Raw genomic sequence first — 15920 nt, 5'->3', positions numbered from 1 at the left:
TGATCCCCTTGGTCCGCTACTTTTTGCTTTGGTCTTACAACCCTTGGTTTCTATAATCAGAGATATTTTTGAGGTATGTCTTCAGGCGTGGTATTTGGATGATGGCACTATTATTGGGGACACTTTGGTGGTGGGGAAGGTTTTGGATTTGATTATGGAGGACGGGCCTCGTTTTGGGCTACATCTCAACGTTGAAAAAACTGAAATTTTCTGGCCTACGGAGGACCCTCGCAGCAGGCTCGTAGGTGTCTTTCCTCCTAATATTGCTCGACCTTTAAATGGTGTTAAGTTGCTTGGGGCACCCGCTAGTTCCGATCCTGGGTTTATTGGTGATCTTGTGATGCAAAGGGTGACCAAGTCCATTGCGCTTATGGATAAGGTTGCTAAGCTTGATGATCCTCAGTGTGAGTTGTTGTTGCTTAGGGCATGTACTGGAGTTTCTAAACTCTACTTTTCCTTGCGTACTTGTCCTCCTAGTATATTTGAGGCGGCTCAACGCGCTTTCGATGGAGCCCTTCGATCTTCCTTGGAGCGTATTGTTACTGCTTCAGGGCCTGGGTTTGGTGATTGGCAGTGGCGGCTTGCCACCTTGCCATTTGCATTTGGAGGGCTTGGTGTTTATTCTGCGGGAGATGTTCGTCATTATGCTTTCCTTGCATCTCGATTACAGTCTGCTGGGTTGCAGACCAAGCTCCTACGTCATGCTGGTATTGTTGGTCTTGGTCGTGCTTTCAAAGATGCTTTGGGTCTGTTTAATCAAACGGTTGGGTTTGATTTTTTGGGTAATCAGAGTGAGGTCGCTGCCCCAATACTCATGAAGAAATTGGCAGATGTTTATTTCACAAAGGTTACCGCTTCTGCAGGATCCACTTTTTCCTTATCTCCACGACAATCGGCATTGTGGAAATCACAACAGGGGGATCACACCTCTGCTTGGCTAAGGGCAGTCCCTATTTTGGGGTTGGGTCAGACGATGAACGCAAAGACTTACCGATGTGTGTTGTGTTACCGGTTGGGTGTTCCTTTGTTCTCTGTCTCGACGGCATGCTCTGCCTGTTCACGGGTTTTTCATGGGGATATTTTCGGGGATCACGCGGTGTCTTGTGCTGGTATGGTGGGTATTAAGCATCGACATAATGTTGTTCGGGATTCCCTTGTTGATGTTTGTTATCGATCTGGGATTTCAGCGAGAAAGGAGGTTGACATTGGGTTGTCTGGAGGGAACGACAGGGCCCTCAGACCTGCAGATGTGTTACTTTATTCCTGGGATCGTGGTCATGATGTTTGTGTTGACCTGACAGGGTCTTCTCCTTTGACACAGTCTGGGCTTTCTAACTTCGTCCCTGGACGTGCTGTGGTTGATGCGGCTCGTCGGAAGCGGGTCAAGTACGAATCTAGCTGTCAGGCGATTGGTTATGGTTTCATTCCTTTCTCATTTTCTTCGCTTGGGGAATTAGAGAAGGAGGCTGTTTCTTTGCTAAAGCGGGTTCAGAAGATTTCGATGGCGCAAGATATTGGTGCCGGTGCTGCTGCTCATATTTTTACTAGGATAGGTTTTGCTATTGCTAGAGGTGTGGGGGCCCAGATTGTCTCTAGGCTTCCCACTAATTTTTTGTAAGTTTTAAAACTTTTAAGTTAATATAATTTCCATTTCATAATAATAATAATAATAATAATAATAATAATAATAATAATAATAATAATAATAATAATAATAATAATAATAATAATAATAATATTTGAAAACTACCTCAAAAGCTCGGCTAAAAAGAAAACACCCAAAACCGGACTCGAACCCAAGACCTCTCGCTTAACACAAACAATCCCAACCAACCATCTGTTTCATGCTTTTCCTAATTAAACCGTAACCCAAAAGTATTTATCCTGTTATCAATCAGCCCAACAGCAAAAGGCCCAAATTAACAATTACGGCCCAACAGAGACATAGGAGTTGGCTCACAGCCCAACAGTTAAATTTTCTAAAAAAAATGAGTGCAGCAGTTGGGAATCGAACACACGACCTCTTGTTTGATAAACACCGTTGCAACCACTGAACCATTAATTATTTCCTTGTAATAATTCACGCGTTTAATCATTTATCAAGCACTGTTTATCATCTTCATCCTAATTTAATTATTTCTTAATCTAGTCTTCATCATATACACAATCATGATCATAGTCATCACCATGTATCCTATATCTAATCTACTACTAATCTTCATCATCATTTAGTAAACCATAACCATCACCTTTAACCTTTTTAATATTACAATCTTTATCTAACATCATCTTAATCAACATAGTATTATCATTATCGTCACCCTATGTTTATCATCATCACTTTTTAAAACAATACCGAATATAGCAGCAGCCCAAACGTAACCCAAATAGATCCCAGCCCAACCGAATCTCGTTCCATAACATAAATTACATCCAGTTCCGTTTTAGACTTATTATATACTCCATGAAATAAATAGCTGGAGGTTGGTGGGTTCGGTAACTAATTTTTAAACAGCACGATTGGAAATAATTGCAACCATTTTAAATTATAATAATAGTCTGTTGGGCCGTGGTTGTCCAAATTGAAACGGGAAAGAAGGTGAAACACAAAAATTGGTTTAGTTTATTGGAAGTGGAATTGTTTACTTAAAGAATGTCGGCCACAAAGGTGGTTTCCTCCACTAGTAATTTTAATATGCACTATCTATAACTTTTTATCTCCAAGTTGATGGATATAAATTATAAAACTGCAAACCTTTTATCCTCAGGTTGAATAAGCATCACTTTTAATGTTTTCTTCCCTTTTTATTTCGTTAGATGTCTAAAGGCCTTGGGTTTCGTTTGCAGCTGACTCAGAAGAAAAGAAAAGAACGAAAGTGTATTTTGTATATGGTTGTTTATTGAAGATAATCAAAACAAGTTGTTTGCTGAGGTGTTGATGAGGTTGTTCGAATGAGAGAAAGAGACAGTAACAAAGAATTAGCAGTTTACAGTGGGTTAATGTGTTTGGCGATTGTATCAAGTAATCAAGGTTGTTTGTTTCACAATTGAAAACAGGAAATATTGTAAAAGGTTGATGGTGTTTGTTCTCGGTTATGATCAATACAGAAGAAAGAAGAAACAAATGTACACAAATATAGCGAGGGATGGTGGGTGATGGTTTAGTTGTACGAAACAGAATCAATAACAGAAGTTTAGGGGGATCGATGGTGTTGGGTTTTGATGGTGGTTGTGGGCTCAAGGTGGTTTGATTGTTTAATGGGTTTTCATAGGATTTGTGGTCACGAGTCTTTGCCTTTACGAGTTAATGAACGTTCATACACAGAAACATTTTTGTAGTAATTGTATCATCATATGTGGTGGTTGTTTTGATGGTTGATGGCTATGGTTGCAAAATCAAACACATGAAGTTTAAGTGATGATGATTCACGATGTGATTTGGTGATTAAAAGGTGACGGTTCTTGGTTGTCTTCGGTAATCAAAGGTGATAGTTTAAAGGAGTGCTTGTTGGGAGTAGTTGTGGTGGTGACAAAAGGAAAAGAGATGATGGAAATCAAATAATTTACATGTTACTGGAATCGTTGGATTCATAAAGCAGATGTGGGTGTGGACTTTTAATATTCAGACAAAACGGGTATAGAAAGAAAAATAAAAAAAAAATAAAAAGTTGAGTCTGATAGCTAACAGCTTTTGTAAATTTCCTGTGATAGGATTCGATTTTGGATTGGAATTACAGACAGAAACTAAAGTAAGATTTTGATGTGTAACAAACCTGTACGAATCTATTTCTATTTTATAAATTATATTTAACTTCTTTAAATAAATAATTAAGTATTATATATAAATATTAATTCTAATAATGTTAATAATAATTACAATAATAATTGTAAATAATAATAATAATACTGATAATAATAATTATTAATATTAATAATAATACTGATTATAGATAATAAAAATAAAAATAAATAGTTAATAATACTAATATCAACATTACAAGTAACAATGAATATATTATCTAATAATAATATAAGTGATATGAAAGATTTATCAAGTTACATGTATTCTATTTTAGTATTAGATTAATGTTATTAATAATTCTGGTATCGATATTAATAATAGTAAAAGTAATAATAATATTATACATATATATTTTCAACTTGTAATTACTTTTATATACATATACATATTTATTTACAAACAATAGTTCGTGAATCATCGGAAATAGTTAAAGGTCAATTGAATATATATAACAGTTCAAAATTTTTGAGACTCAAAATTACAATCTTTGCTTATCGTGTCGAAATCATGTAAAGATTAAGTTTAAATTTGGTCTGAAATTCCCGGGTCGTCACAACCACCTATATCACACATAGGTACAATATATATATAAATAGCCATTCTCTTAAAAGAGAACCTGACACAAACATCCCTTAGCCGAGGGATCACACCTTGCTCGTCAAAACCCGCCCATTTAACACCTAATGGACACAAACCGGGTAGTAATTCAAACCTACACAACAAAGTACAATTTAACCCAAATCATACTTTACACCAATTAGACCAAACCTAGGTCTTAATACTAAATTACTACTTAGGTAGTAATCATTTCAAACGCCAAATACACCAAAAACCCCAACACGTGCTATATTGACCCATATTGCTTTTGACTACCTTTGACTTATGTTAAAATATCACTTTAATCCAAAATTACTTCTCGCGAGTAATTACCTTCAAAAACATTATTAATACTTAACAAAAGTGTTTAACATTCATTTAATCCAAAATTAGTGTCATCATCAATTTTGACCCAATTCAAAGTCAACCCATTTGACATAAGTCTCAAAAACGCCCAAAATCACTAACGGCTAGTGATTACTTTCCAAAACACCAATTAACACTTGATTCAAATATTTAAACACTCGATTCATCAAATCTTGACCCAAAACACAATTTGACAACAATTAAAGTCAATACCCATTTTGACTAGTAAACAAGTTCTTATGAACTTCCCAAAGCATCAACACACTTATAATCTAGTGATTAAACACCCAAACCTTGACAATTACCTCTAAATTAGTCATCAAACCCTAAACCCACCAAAAACAATAATAACTAGCTACAAATAACCCATTTGAGGTCTAGATGGGTTTTTTCTCAACAATTAAAGTTCAAACCCTAACTTGAATATCAAAGCAACAAAATGAAATTCGGAGTTAGAACTTACCACTACTACCAAAATGTAGCCATTAACGAGATGAACAACTTTAACACTTGAGGTTTAACCCGAAACACTCTTCTTCTTCTCCAAAAGGAGCTTTCTCTCACTAGAACTCAATCTCTCTCTAGGGTTTGAGGATAAGAGTGTTTGTGTGTGAAAATGAAGATAAGATAAGCCTTGGAACTGATTTGGGGTATAAAACCCGTCCATAAGTGAAATTACCAAAACACCCTCAAAAGATTCCATTAAAATGGGTTAAAATGTCATTACAACGACTTTTGTCGCGTTTCGCGACACCAATACGCGACATCCCTGTTTTAAACGCGATAAAAGGACAGAAGTTGTCGCGTTTTGACCATGTTTGTCACGGATCGCGACACCCCAGAACGCGACAAACCCCCTTCAAACTCGACAGTTTACCTGATGTACTCCAATTTCACTTTTAAAACATCCAAAGTCCAACGTTACATCTAAACTATCAAATACTCATTCTTGGACTCCGTAGGATGCCACAAGCGTCATGTTTAGAAAAACGGGGTGTTACAACAACTCTCTTAAGCCAACTACACTCTCCAAAGTATTTAACTAATACAACTCTTAAACAAGGGTAAGAAAGAAAGAAATAATCAAATACTTAAAGTGTATTGATTGGTTGTGACGATCGCTCCAAACCCATATGGATGAACACGTCATTCATCGATTTCATTGCGAGGTATTTGACCTCTATATTATACGTTTTGTAAACATTGCATTCTTTTAAAAAGGCACACCATAAATGAATATTTAAATCAAAGGTTTTCGACATCTGATGATTTGTACATATAGACAATCACCGTAATATAATAGTTTACAATAATACTTCCGTTGACAATGTAGTTAAAATAAGATAGATGGTGATGATTTGTGAATGCAACATTTTCTCGAATAAAGCATGTATGACTCCATGCACATATCTTGTATAACATATAAGCAAACAGCCGAAGACTTCTAGGGAACCTGAGAATAAACATGCTAACAAGTGTCAACACAAAGGTTGGTGAGTTCATAGTTTTAATGTTTCGTATAATCTGTATATAAAGGTGAAACACAAGTTTTCAGTTGTTTCATCCAGAAATGTTTATCAAAATATTCTACAAGATTGAGCACCCTGGTAACTAAACTTTAACGTCTATATAATAAGTACCCCTGTTTTAACATACATGCAACCAACATGTACAATACACACAATTCAATGTGCACTAAACTCAAATAGCATACGTCTGTTTTATAGTTCAGGCTAGGGTTTCTATACCTAGAACAGACAGGGATGTCAAGCCCTATGGATCCATATATAACTACTCGCGCCCACCAGTTCTTATAACCGGCAGTTACTAGTTACCAAAGCTAAGGGATTTTCGGTTCAAACTCGGTGTAGAATTTAGTATGTACTTGTATCCATTGCGTTTAAAATAAAGTGCATGTATACTCAGCCCAAAAATATAGATTGCAAAAGCAATTAAAAAGGGAGCAAATGAAACTCACATGATTTTTGTTTTTTTCCTCGTCGACATAATATTAAATTAATATAATATATATAATTTAAATTAATTAATTATATATTATATTATATTCTCGTGCCTAGTTAACTTGTAATCTTGGTTCCGATGTCTTGTACGTTTACGTTCGACTTATGTCCCGCTTCCGGTTTCTCGAACGCATTTTCGTACTCTTAGAAAACTAATACTTTTCGTTTCGCGAATCGTACCTTTGTCAAAATATAGTCTTAAATTATCCATAAACTATACCACTCGAGATATAACTTATACATTTGAGTGTTTTGGTCATTTACTTCTATAAATCATCGCCTTGTTATCTACTAATATAATAGTATTATCATACGTTTTATAACCAAATTAATATTACATTTTATCATATTATTAAATATATATTTTCAATATAAACAAGTTTTAAAATACACATCGTACGTTATTCATATAACTAATTCTAACAGTTAATATTCCTTATTATTGTATGTGTCCAAATTACGTTATTTAAACAAACACATTTAATTAACAAATTCTATTATATCGAAAAACGTTTTCGCACGTTTGAAACAAAATCAATTGATTATTATGCAGTTTAGTTCTCCATTAACTTTTATCTAACTTTCATTATCTAATACTTTACCATTTTCTGAATACCGCTAAAAATGAACGATTTCTCAAATCAACGTGGACCTCACAACAGAGACCCGTAATAATATTATAATCCTTAAGGGACTCAATAAATATCTTATAATTCAATCGTTTGGCATAATCTTTTAACTTCATAGTTAAATATATCAATCAGATAATCAAACCAATAAGTTTAACGCACAGTATCATTTACCTAACACTTTGTTACATTTTTAAGTTATAGTATATATATATGAATCTATTTACATATAATTGTTCGCGAATCGCTGAGAACAACCGAAGGGTAATTGAACCTTTGAAAGTAGTTCAAAAATATTGAGATTCAGTTTTACAGACTTTGCTTATCGTGTCGAAAACGTTAATCATTAAGTTTAAATTTGGTCAGAAATTTCCGGGTCATCACAGTACCTACCCGTTAAAGAAATTCCGTCCCGAAAGTTGAGTGAGGTCGTCATGGCTAACAATAAAAATATTTTCATGATGAATATTAGTTGATAATTAGAATTTTATCACCGTTAAATAATATGGATAAATTAATCCGATTACTCGAAGCGTATGAGAGAAGTTATCGTAAAAGAGTGAAATGAAGGAATAAAGATTCGTCTTAACTCTTGCCGTAGTAACGATTGATTTTCAGAATTTAAGGAATAGAAAATCTTCATAATCTAAATAAGATTTGATTCTTCGAAATTTAAGGAAATTATCATTAAGTTCCATTATTTTCATCACTCCTACATCTTCTTCCTCATTTCATACTTTCAAAAGATTATAAAAATGCTTCATCCAGTCCTGATTCTTGATATACTCCAAACTTTCATATCTGTCATTCTTCTCTTTCATCTGCCGTCAAAAGAATCTATTCACTTCTACTATACTCTTGGTTTTATAGTGTTTTTAGTTCTCCTGTGTCTTTATATTGCTATACGCATTGATATACATGGTTTGTAATTTCTGGGTTATTATTGGGGGTTTATATTTTTCCTTATTTTTCGGAGTCCCTGCTGCTGTCTTCTATATTCATTATCATCCACAGTTAATGCTCTCTCCAATTTACTGTGATTTATACTCCTCCTTATATTTCGAAGCTTCATGTTTTTGTCTTCTCTTCTCGACCTTAAGTACGGTAAGTAATTGTCCAGAATTCGTGCGTATGAAGTTTTGGATGAACATAACTAACGTTCTATGAAAGAAATTGTAATGGCACGATCTTGATTTGTCAAATTACCAGAATATCCGAAAAAGACCGAATTATCAAGAAAAATATTTTCTTGATATGTTTAGTGGTTAAATAGAATGAAAGAGTTATGTAACATGGTTCATGATGAGAGTGTGATCTATGAACCTTTATCACGTTCCATTAGAAACTCAGCATAACTTACTGTAATATAATCTCGTTGATCAAGTGTCATTATATTATACTAACTCATGCTTCAGTTCCCAATAGTACTTCAAAAACATCCATTTTTCGAAATTTTCAGAATTTAGAAACTAAAATAGTTTCTTTTATGATGTAACACAGATAGCGCGAAGAGATGAATGATTTCAGATAAGAATAGTTGTGAAAATATCTTCAGGAATATCGAAGATATTTATAATGAAAGATACGATGATATCTTAAAATTTCTAATATTGAAGGATGATGAAGAAGATTTGTTTGTAAAGGTTTAGAGTCAGGAGCAAGGTATTCGTTAATGACTTCAGCAGACACTGAATCATTTGGATTCTTTGAAGGCAGGTTTAGTCTTTGTGATTTGTCCACAGCCTCCTTCATGGTTTGCTCAATCCGTTTTCCAGTTCCAAACCTTTTTTTTTCTGAGCTTTGCCAACACACTATTCTTTATCATCAAATTTTTGACTGTTAAATTCGTTTATAGTTTTTGCTGCTTAATCAGCATTTTTCCAAAATTCGGAGAACTAGTTTCGCAGTCTGGGGTGTTTTTCAGAAACTTCACATTCGAAGTAAGTAAGTCTAGGAGAGAGACATTATATATATATATAACTGTTGGCGTAGAATTGCTGCGAAATTCGAAATACTGATTGCTAATTCTCGGTAGTTGGTATGGCAATTATTGTTACAAGATGTGGATGAGAACATGATAGGGTTTTAATGAACAATTATAATGGTTTTTCAGAGAGACTTAAACCAATGAGTAATGAAGTTGCTGGTAAATTTACTGCTAATGTGGTGGAACATGAAAGGTTCCCCGGTAACAAGAACGTATATGTCAAAGTTACAATAAGGTTAATCTGAAAAGTCGAAGTTGACTGGTTGAAAGTGTGATAAAACTGGATACTTTGAAAAGGGATTGCAAGATTATTTTCGGTAATAACAATGCTAAAGGATCTTTCAAAGTTTTGAAGTCAAAGTATAGCTTTGAAAGATGTAGAGATCTAAGAATGATGTCACTTGTTAAATCTTGACTTGGATTCTGTTCTGTCAGAATATGTAATTGAATTTGAATAAGAATGGTTGTTCAGATTTCTATGAACGAATGTATAGCGTTGTGAAAGTAGTAGGTATAGTCAATAATTTTTGAATCAAAATTGAAGAATGTACAGTGTAACATATTAATTGTGAATTCATATATTTCCCGGGTATTACCTACCCGTTAAAAATTTCACAAGTAATATTTTGTACACAATAATTTTACTACAGTCTTTATGAAAATATATGTATGAATATTTTCTTCGGATGTAATACAGATTTAATGAGTTAATATCATATTAAGCTCATTTAATTTTCGGCTGGATTAGAAATGAATAATCTCTAAAACATTAAAGATTTCATAATCTTCGCGGAGTATTTCACTAATGTAATCAATACTTCGTTACTCAGTTTTATTGATATTTCCTCAGTGAATCATGTTGGTGCTTATGGAACTCTTGCTAACTTCGCAAGGTACAAATAATATTTTCTGGAAAGTTTCTAGTACATCGAAAATGAAAGTGTAAAATCAATCATGTATTTGAATAATACACTTGATTTATTATGAAATGGAATCTATTAAGTCGAAGCAGAGATTATAGTTAACGATTGTTAAGTCATTAACGAAAGATGTATAGCATATTAGTAACATGAACTAACCGAGTAGTACCTACCAGTTATGATTCACATGTAATAGCTTAGTACGAAAAGATTTATTTTGATTTCAAATTTCACACATATATATATATATATTATATATATATATATATATATATATATATATATATATATATATATATAATATACAAATAATTTCTTTAGGGAAAATGAGTTAATACTTCATATAATTTCGGGGAATATTCTAACAGTTAATATTACTTATTATTGTATGTGTCCAAATTACGTTATTTAAACAAACACACTTGATTAACAAATTCTATTATATCGAAAAACGTTTTCGCACGTTTGAAACAAAATCAATTGAGTATTATGCAGTTTAGTTCTCCATTAACTTTTATCTAACTTTCATTATCTAATACTTTACCATTTTCCGAATACCGTTAAAAATGAACGATTTCTCAAATCAACGTGGACCTCACAACAGAGACCCTAATAATATTATAATCCTTAAGGGACTCAATAAATATCTTATAATTCAATCGTTTGGCATAATCTTTTAACTTCATAGTTAAATATATCAATCAGATAATCAAACCAATAAGTTTAACGCACAGTATCATTTACCTAACACTTTGTTACGTTTTTAAGTTATAGTATATATATGTATCTATTTACATATAATTGTTCGCGAATCGCTGAGAACAACCGAAGGGTAATTGAACCTATGAAAGTAGTTCAAAAATATTGAGATTCAGTTTTACAGACTTTGCTTATCGTGTTGGAAACGTTAATCATTAAGTTTAAATTTGGTCAGAAATTTCCGAGTCATCACATTGGAGCAAGTTGGAATGATGCCCATGACCTTCTTTTATAACCAAGTCATCCACATCCAACTTCTTCCTCCCACCGATGTGGGACAACATCATTTTATATTTAAAGAGGTTACACCTCTTTTCTTCCATCTACCAATGTGGAACAAGTAACCATATACTTTTCTATCAAAAAATAAACCAACACAAACTTTACTAAAGAATTGTATAAAAACGTTGCCCCTATTTTTTTAAACTAATCAAAAAAAACGTTGTGCTTACTTCTTATTTTGTTATTTTTACCCTTCTTTTTCCCTACAATTTTTCCTAAACATTGCCAAAAAAAAATTACACGATCGAGCGGCATCGCGCGCAGCCTAACACTAGTTAACACTTTAACACTAATACTCCCTCCGTTCCATATTTATTGTCACCAGACAAAAAATACACAGTTTTATGAAATCCCACTAACTTTATTTCTCCACCAATGAAATTTCTTCTCTCTCCAGATCCACCAATGAAATATCTTCTTTCTTTTCTATTTATGAAAGTGGACAATAATATAGAGAGGGGGAGTAATAATAAAAAGACTATCGAGGACAACTCAAAACAGTAGAAAGCACCGAACTATATCTCGTGTGATTACTATTTATAGAAATTTGATTGATAGTGAGGTGAGGGGGGAATTGCCATCGACTCATTGGGCCGAATTGTATCCGGGTAACATGGTGTACCCAACGCAAATCCCCCAAAAAAAAAAAAAAAAAAAAAAAAAAAAAAAAAAAAAAAAAAAACAACAACAACACTCAAATCCCTAAAAAAATCAATTAATAAAATCGCGCACATTTTGATAAATATATTTCATCACAGGAGCGATATTGGCAATGGCTTCAAGGTGCAACAGATTCATCAACAAAACCTCACTTTCGAATCTTAAATCAGCTTTTAAATCATCTTCCATCCCCAAATCAACACCTTCATCCCCAAAGTTCCGTATACCTACCGCCTCTCCCGTTCCTCGATTCTCAATTTCAAGGTATACATCTACATATATACATATACATTAGTAATTAAAGCTAAAGATTATTGTAACTTTTGATTTCATCTTTACAGTTGATTTGATTACAATCCATTAACTGTAATTGTGGTTCAATAAGAATATGTGCCTGTGTATGTTATAAGTAGATATATACTCAACATATGAAAGACTTTGAAATAATTCATGTGATAGGTGTCCATCAGAACTTGGATGTGTGCAGTCGCTGTTATCGTTACACAATGCGGTTGCTTCGGCAAGATTGACGTCATGCCTGAGTACAACTTCAAGGAGTTGCACATCTCTTTCACAGGGTACACTCTGCCGTACCTCTCCCGACCTCTAATATCTTGTTTATTTGTTAATTGCTTGTGAGTTACAACTTCTCTTTGGTGCATATGAAAATGTTTGCTTGTTTTTGTTTTAGCATTGTTTATTCATTTTTTGTATGTGCGTTTTATACTTATAAGTTGTAGGAAACAAGAGTGTTGCATATTTCAACCTAAAGGCAATAATAGTATTACATAAGCTTAAATTTCTTTATTTATCTGTGTCAAAATGAATTATGTGACAAGTGTTTACTTGTGTGGATTTCTAGTGTGCAATGCTTGACTAATGTTTTTAGTAGTATACTCTTCAACATCAATTTAACTAGAACATGTGAGCTACTTTAATCATTAATTACATATGTTGTAACAAGAGGTAAGGCTGTAATTAAAACATAACTATATATATTTTATATGTTTATATTTAAAAACGAAGGTAGTAAAATACTTTTTGCTACAGAGAATCAGAAAACACATTTTGGTTCCTGACTGGAGTTTGGTTCCTGCAGGCACATGATTTTCTAATGCTTGAAATATATGAACTGGGATATACAGGACCTGTCGTCATATCAAGTATGAGTGTTCTGTCAACCATTTGAAGAAGTTTTAGGCTTATAAGTTTACTGAATTACTATGACATTTGTAGTTGTGTTTAACAATTTTGTCTACAAGTTAACGTGTAACTTTATCCGAGTTTTTTGCATGTATGATTAGCTATTCTATGCATAGCGGTTAACAATTTATTTACCTTCCCTGCTTCTTTTGGTTATATTAAGCCACTTAGTAGTTGACTCATATTGTTCAATGTATGTTTTTATCTAATGTTACCCTATTTACTTGCTGATATGATGGTGGTGTTGTGGCTGTTTATCCAGTGGATGCATATTTTCTTGAATGATACTGAACTTCAAATTTAGAAGTACTAATATTAATTGAATATTAGTTCATATGTGCTTCATATAGGTTATAGTATTAGATAGCTCTGAGTAAGTTTTGAGCCATCTTGCTAAGTTTATAGGCAAACTGTAAAAGATTGTGTGCGGCTAGTTTTACTTGTAGCTAATGTAAGCACATTAACATATAGTACAAGCAATATACTAAATATGAGAAATATGTCTTGCCACGAAACCTGCTTAATCGCAAGATTTCATACAAACAAATGTTTGCACTCTAGCTAAATTGTAACAAGAAACTCTCCTTTTTCCCAGATGCATTTGATGGATCGTGACACATTTTGCTGTTTGTAGAGGTGGGCTCTCGACATCATGCTAATAGCAGGGGACTTTACTCAGATATTGCATGATGCAATTAATGTCTCAAAAATGCATTATTTTTTGGAGATGAAATGTTTGATTCTTTGCTGAATTATATAAATTGTTTGAAAGTAGTTTTCTTGTTGTGTAAAAAAAAAAAAAAAAAAATCTACAAACATTTTAATATATAGCTCAGAGTAGTGTATTATAGTAACTTGAGAATTTCATTTTTCCCAGATGAATTTGATGGGACGTGACACATTATGCCGTTTCTTGAGGTGGGCTAGCTTCAACATGCTAATAAGATGGAAACTCTACTTGGATCATAATATATACTACCTCCGTCTCATTCCAATAGGGCAGTATTCCATTTTGGGCTGTCCCATTCTGATAGTCCATTTCCATAAATAGAAAGGAAAGAAGATATTTCATTGGTGGATCTGGAGAGATAAGATATTTCATTGGTGGAGAAATGAAGTTAGTGGAATTTCCTAAAACTGCGTGTTTTTTGTCTGTGGACTATTGGAATGAGACGGAGGGAGTATATTAATAGGAAGTAAAATTATTTGATTAAAGACACAACAAGATTGTAATTTGAATGCTGATGAGCACATTACAAGCATTTTGGTAGAACATGACTACATAAAAGGTCGTAATCCATATCTGATTTGGCTTGTTTTTGTTTGTACTAGAGCTGGGTTTATCCGTTCCAAGGTGACCTGTTAGCAGACATTTGGATTAAGAAACATCATCTCTTTGAACAAGAAGGCAAGTTTTGTATTTCATCTTAATCAATTTTTATTTCATAAACGATGCTTGAAGCTCTACAACTAATGTATACGATCTTGATTCTTCGAACCGCACTCCTTCGTATAAGGAGTTCATTGATGAGAAGGGGTTGGGGAAAGCTTAAACTCAATTCCTACAGTGATGAATATGAGCGCAATTGAAATTCCTGCACAAACATGTTCAATATTGAGTGTTTTATTAACCTTGCATACCCTTTGCTATTATTGTTTAGCTAGGGTTTTCTGTTTAAACACACGCTTTTTATTGGGCAAGTATCGGAACAAGAATTCAGCGGTGTTTTACTTGCCCACATTTAGAGTACAAACTGATCAAACCACTCCCAATGACAAACAGAATCATCAAAACCGTGATTCATTTTTTTCTTTTTAACAGCGATTGGGATCACTCGAGTGGGAGTCGAACTCTTGACCTCCCCTAAAGTAGGTAGACCACCAACCGCTGGACCACATCACAAATTCCAAAACCGTGATTCATTACACCAGAACAGATCAAATTTCGAATTTCTCCAAGGTGTACTATGCCACTTAAAATGATCGAAAATGTGAACTCATCTATTGGTATATTATTCAAACAAGTGCATCATACAGAAGAATTAAAGGGCGTTTCTTGGAATGTTTCGGTTCACAACCCTGTTAGAATTGAATTCTATGCTCCCAAACTATGTAATGCTGCTAATCATCACATTGTATATGATAGAATTTCAGCGCTTGTTGGATTACTTCGGTTATACTAGCCACTGAGTTCCTATAAAACTTGTCCTTGATCCACATTTCATCGAAACCATGATTAAATACATATCTATCAAACAGTTTGATACATAAGTAGTACATTCTACACCAAATTTAACAATGCTATAGAGTAAACCCAAAGCTTTACAAAACTTCCCCGAATGAACATTGCTCGAGATCAAAGACTTTCAAGCAACTGAACCTAGTTCAGGAGTAGTTTCATGCATCTTTCGAAAGATCAGGTTTAACATACAAATTGATGAGGACATATGACACAAATACATTCTCGAATCTTGCAAACCAAATCATACCGTTTTTGGTTTGTCAAATTATTATCTTCATAACAAGATGTAAAATGGTCAAAGCTGGTAAACTGGGTGCTTGCGATATACTTCTGTCTCAATTCTATTGTCCCCAAACAAAAAACACGTAAGTTAAGAAATATTCTTACAATGTATTTTTTGTTAACTTTTCAGTTTTATCCTTTATTAATTATTTTTTTCTTTTGTCTTACAT

General features: G+C 33.5%; 1 protein-coding gene across 9 annotated transcripts; it reads left to right on the top strand.

The window, feature by feature from the left end:
* Positions 1-12090: 12090 nt before the first annotated feature.
* On the top strand, positions 12091-14743 carry LOC139891715 (protein NONRESPONDING TO OXYLIPINS 2, mitochondrial-like). 9 transcript variants are annotated; one of them, XR_011773810.1, is made up of 5 exons: positions 12091-12287; positions 12483-12601; positions 13822-13862; positions 14104-14144; positions 14559-14743. XR_011773810.1 is itself a non-coding variant. In XM_071874699.1 (4 exons), the coding sequence occupies exons 1-3, from the start codon at positions 12136-12138 to the stop codon at positions 14121-14123; spliced, it is 291 nt and encodes a 96-aa protein (XP_071730800.1). In that variant the 5' UTR covers positions 12091-12135; the 3' UTR covers positions 14124-14144; positions 14559-14743. The 9 variants fall into 9 exon arrangements, 7 of the variants coding, with proteins under 7 accessions (XP_071730800.1, XP_071730798.1, XP_071730799.1 ...); XR_011773811.1 differs by adding an exon at positions 13123-13186 and having other exon boundaries at positions 14104-14743; XM_071874699.1 differs by lacking the exon at positions 13822-13862.
* Positions 14744-15920: the final 1177 nt, after the last annotated feature.

The sequence above is a fragment of the Rutidosis leptorrhynchoides genome, chromosome 2 (genome assembly GCF_046630445.1).
Source record: "Rutidosis leptorrhynchoides isolate AG116_Rl617_1_P2 chromosome 2, CSIRO_AGI_Rlap_v1, whole genome shotgun sequence".
NCBI lineage: Eukaryota > Viridiplantae > Streptophyta > Magnoliopsida > Asterales > Asteraceae > Rutidosis > Rutidosis leptorrhynchoides.
The sequence above is the reverse complement of the archived record's forward strand: the minus strand, read 5'-3'. Positions and strand labels throughout refer to the sequence as shown.

Bases quoted from the DNA above. Each gene is read 5' to 3' on its own strand.
- LOC139891715 (XM_071874695.1), top strand. From the start codon at position 12,136: ATGGCTTCAAGGTGCAACAGATTCATCAACAAAACCTCACTTTCGAAT. The intron at 12,288-12,482 runs GTATACATCTAC...TTCATGTGATAG, and splicing joins CCTCGATTCTCAATTTCAAG to GTGTCCATCAGAACTTGGAT.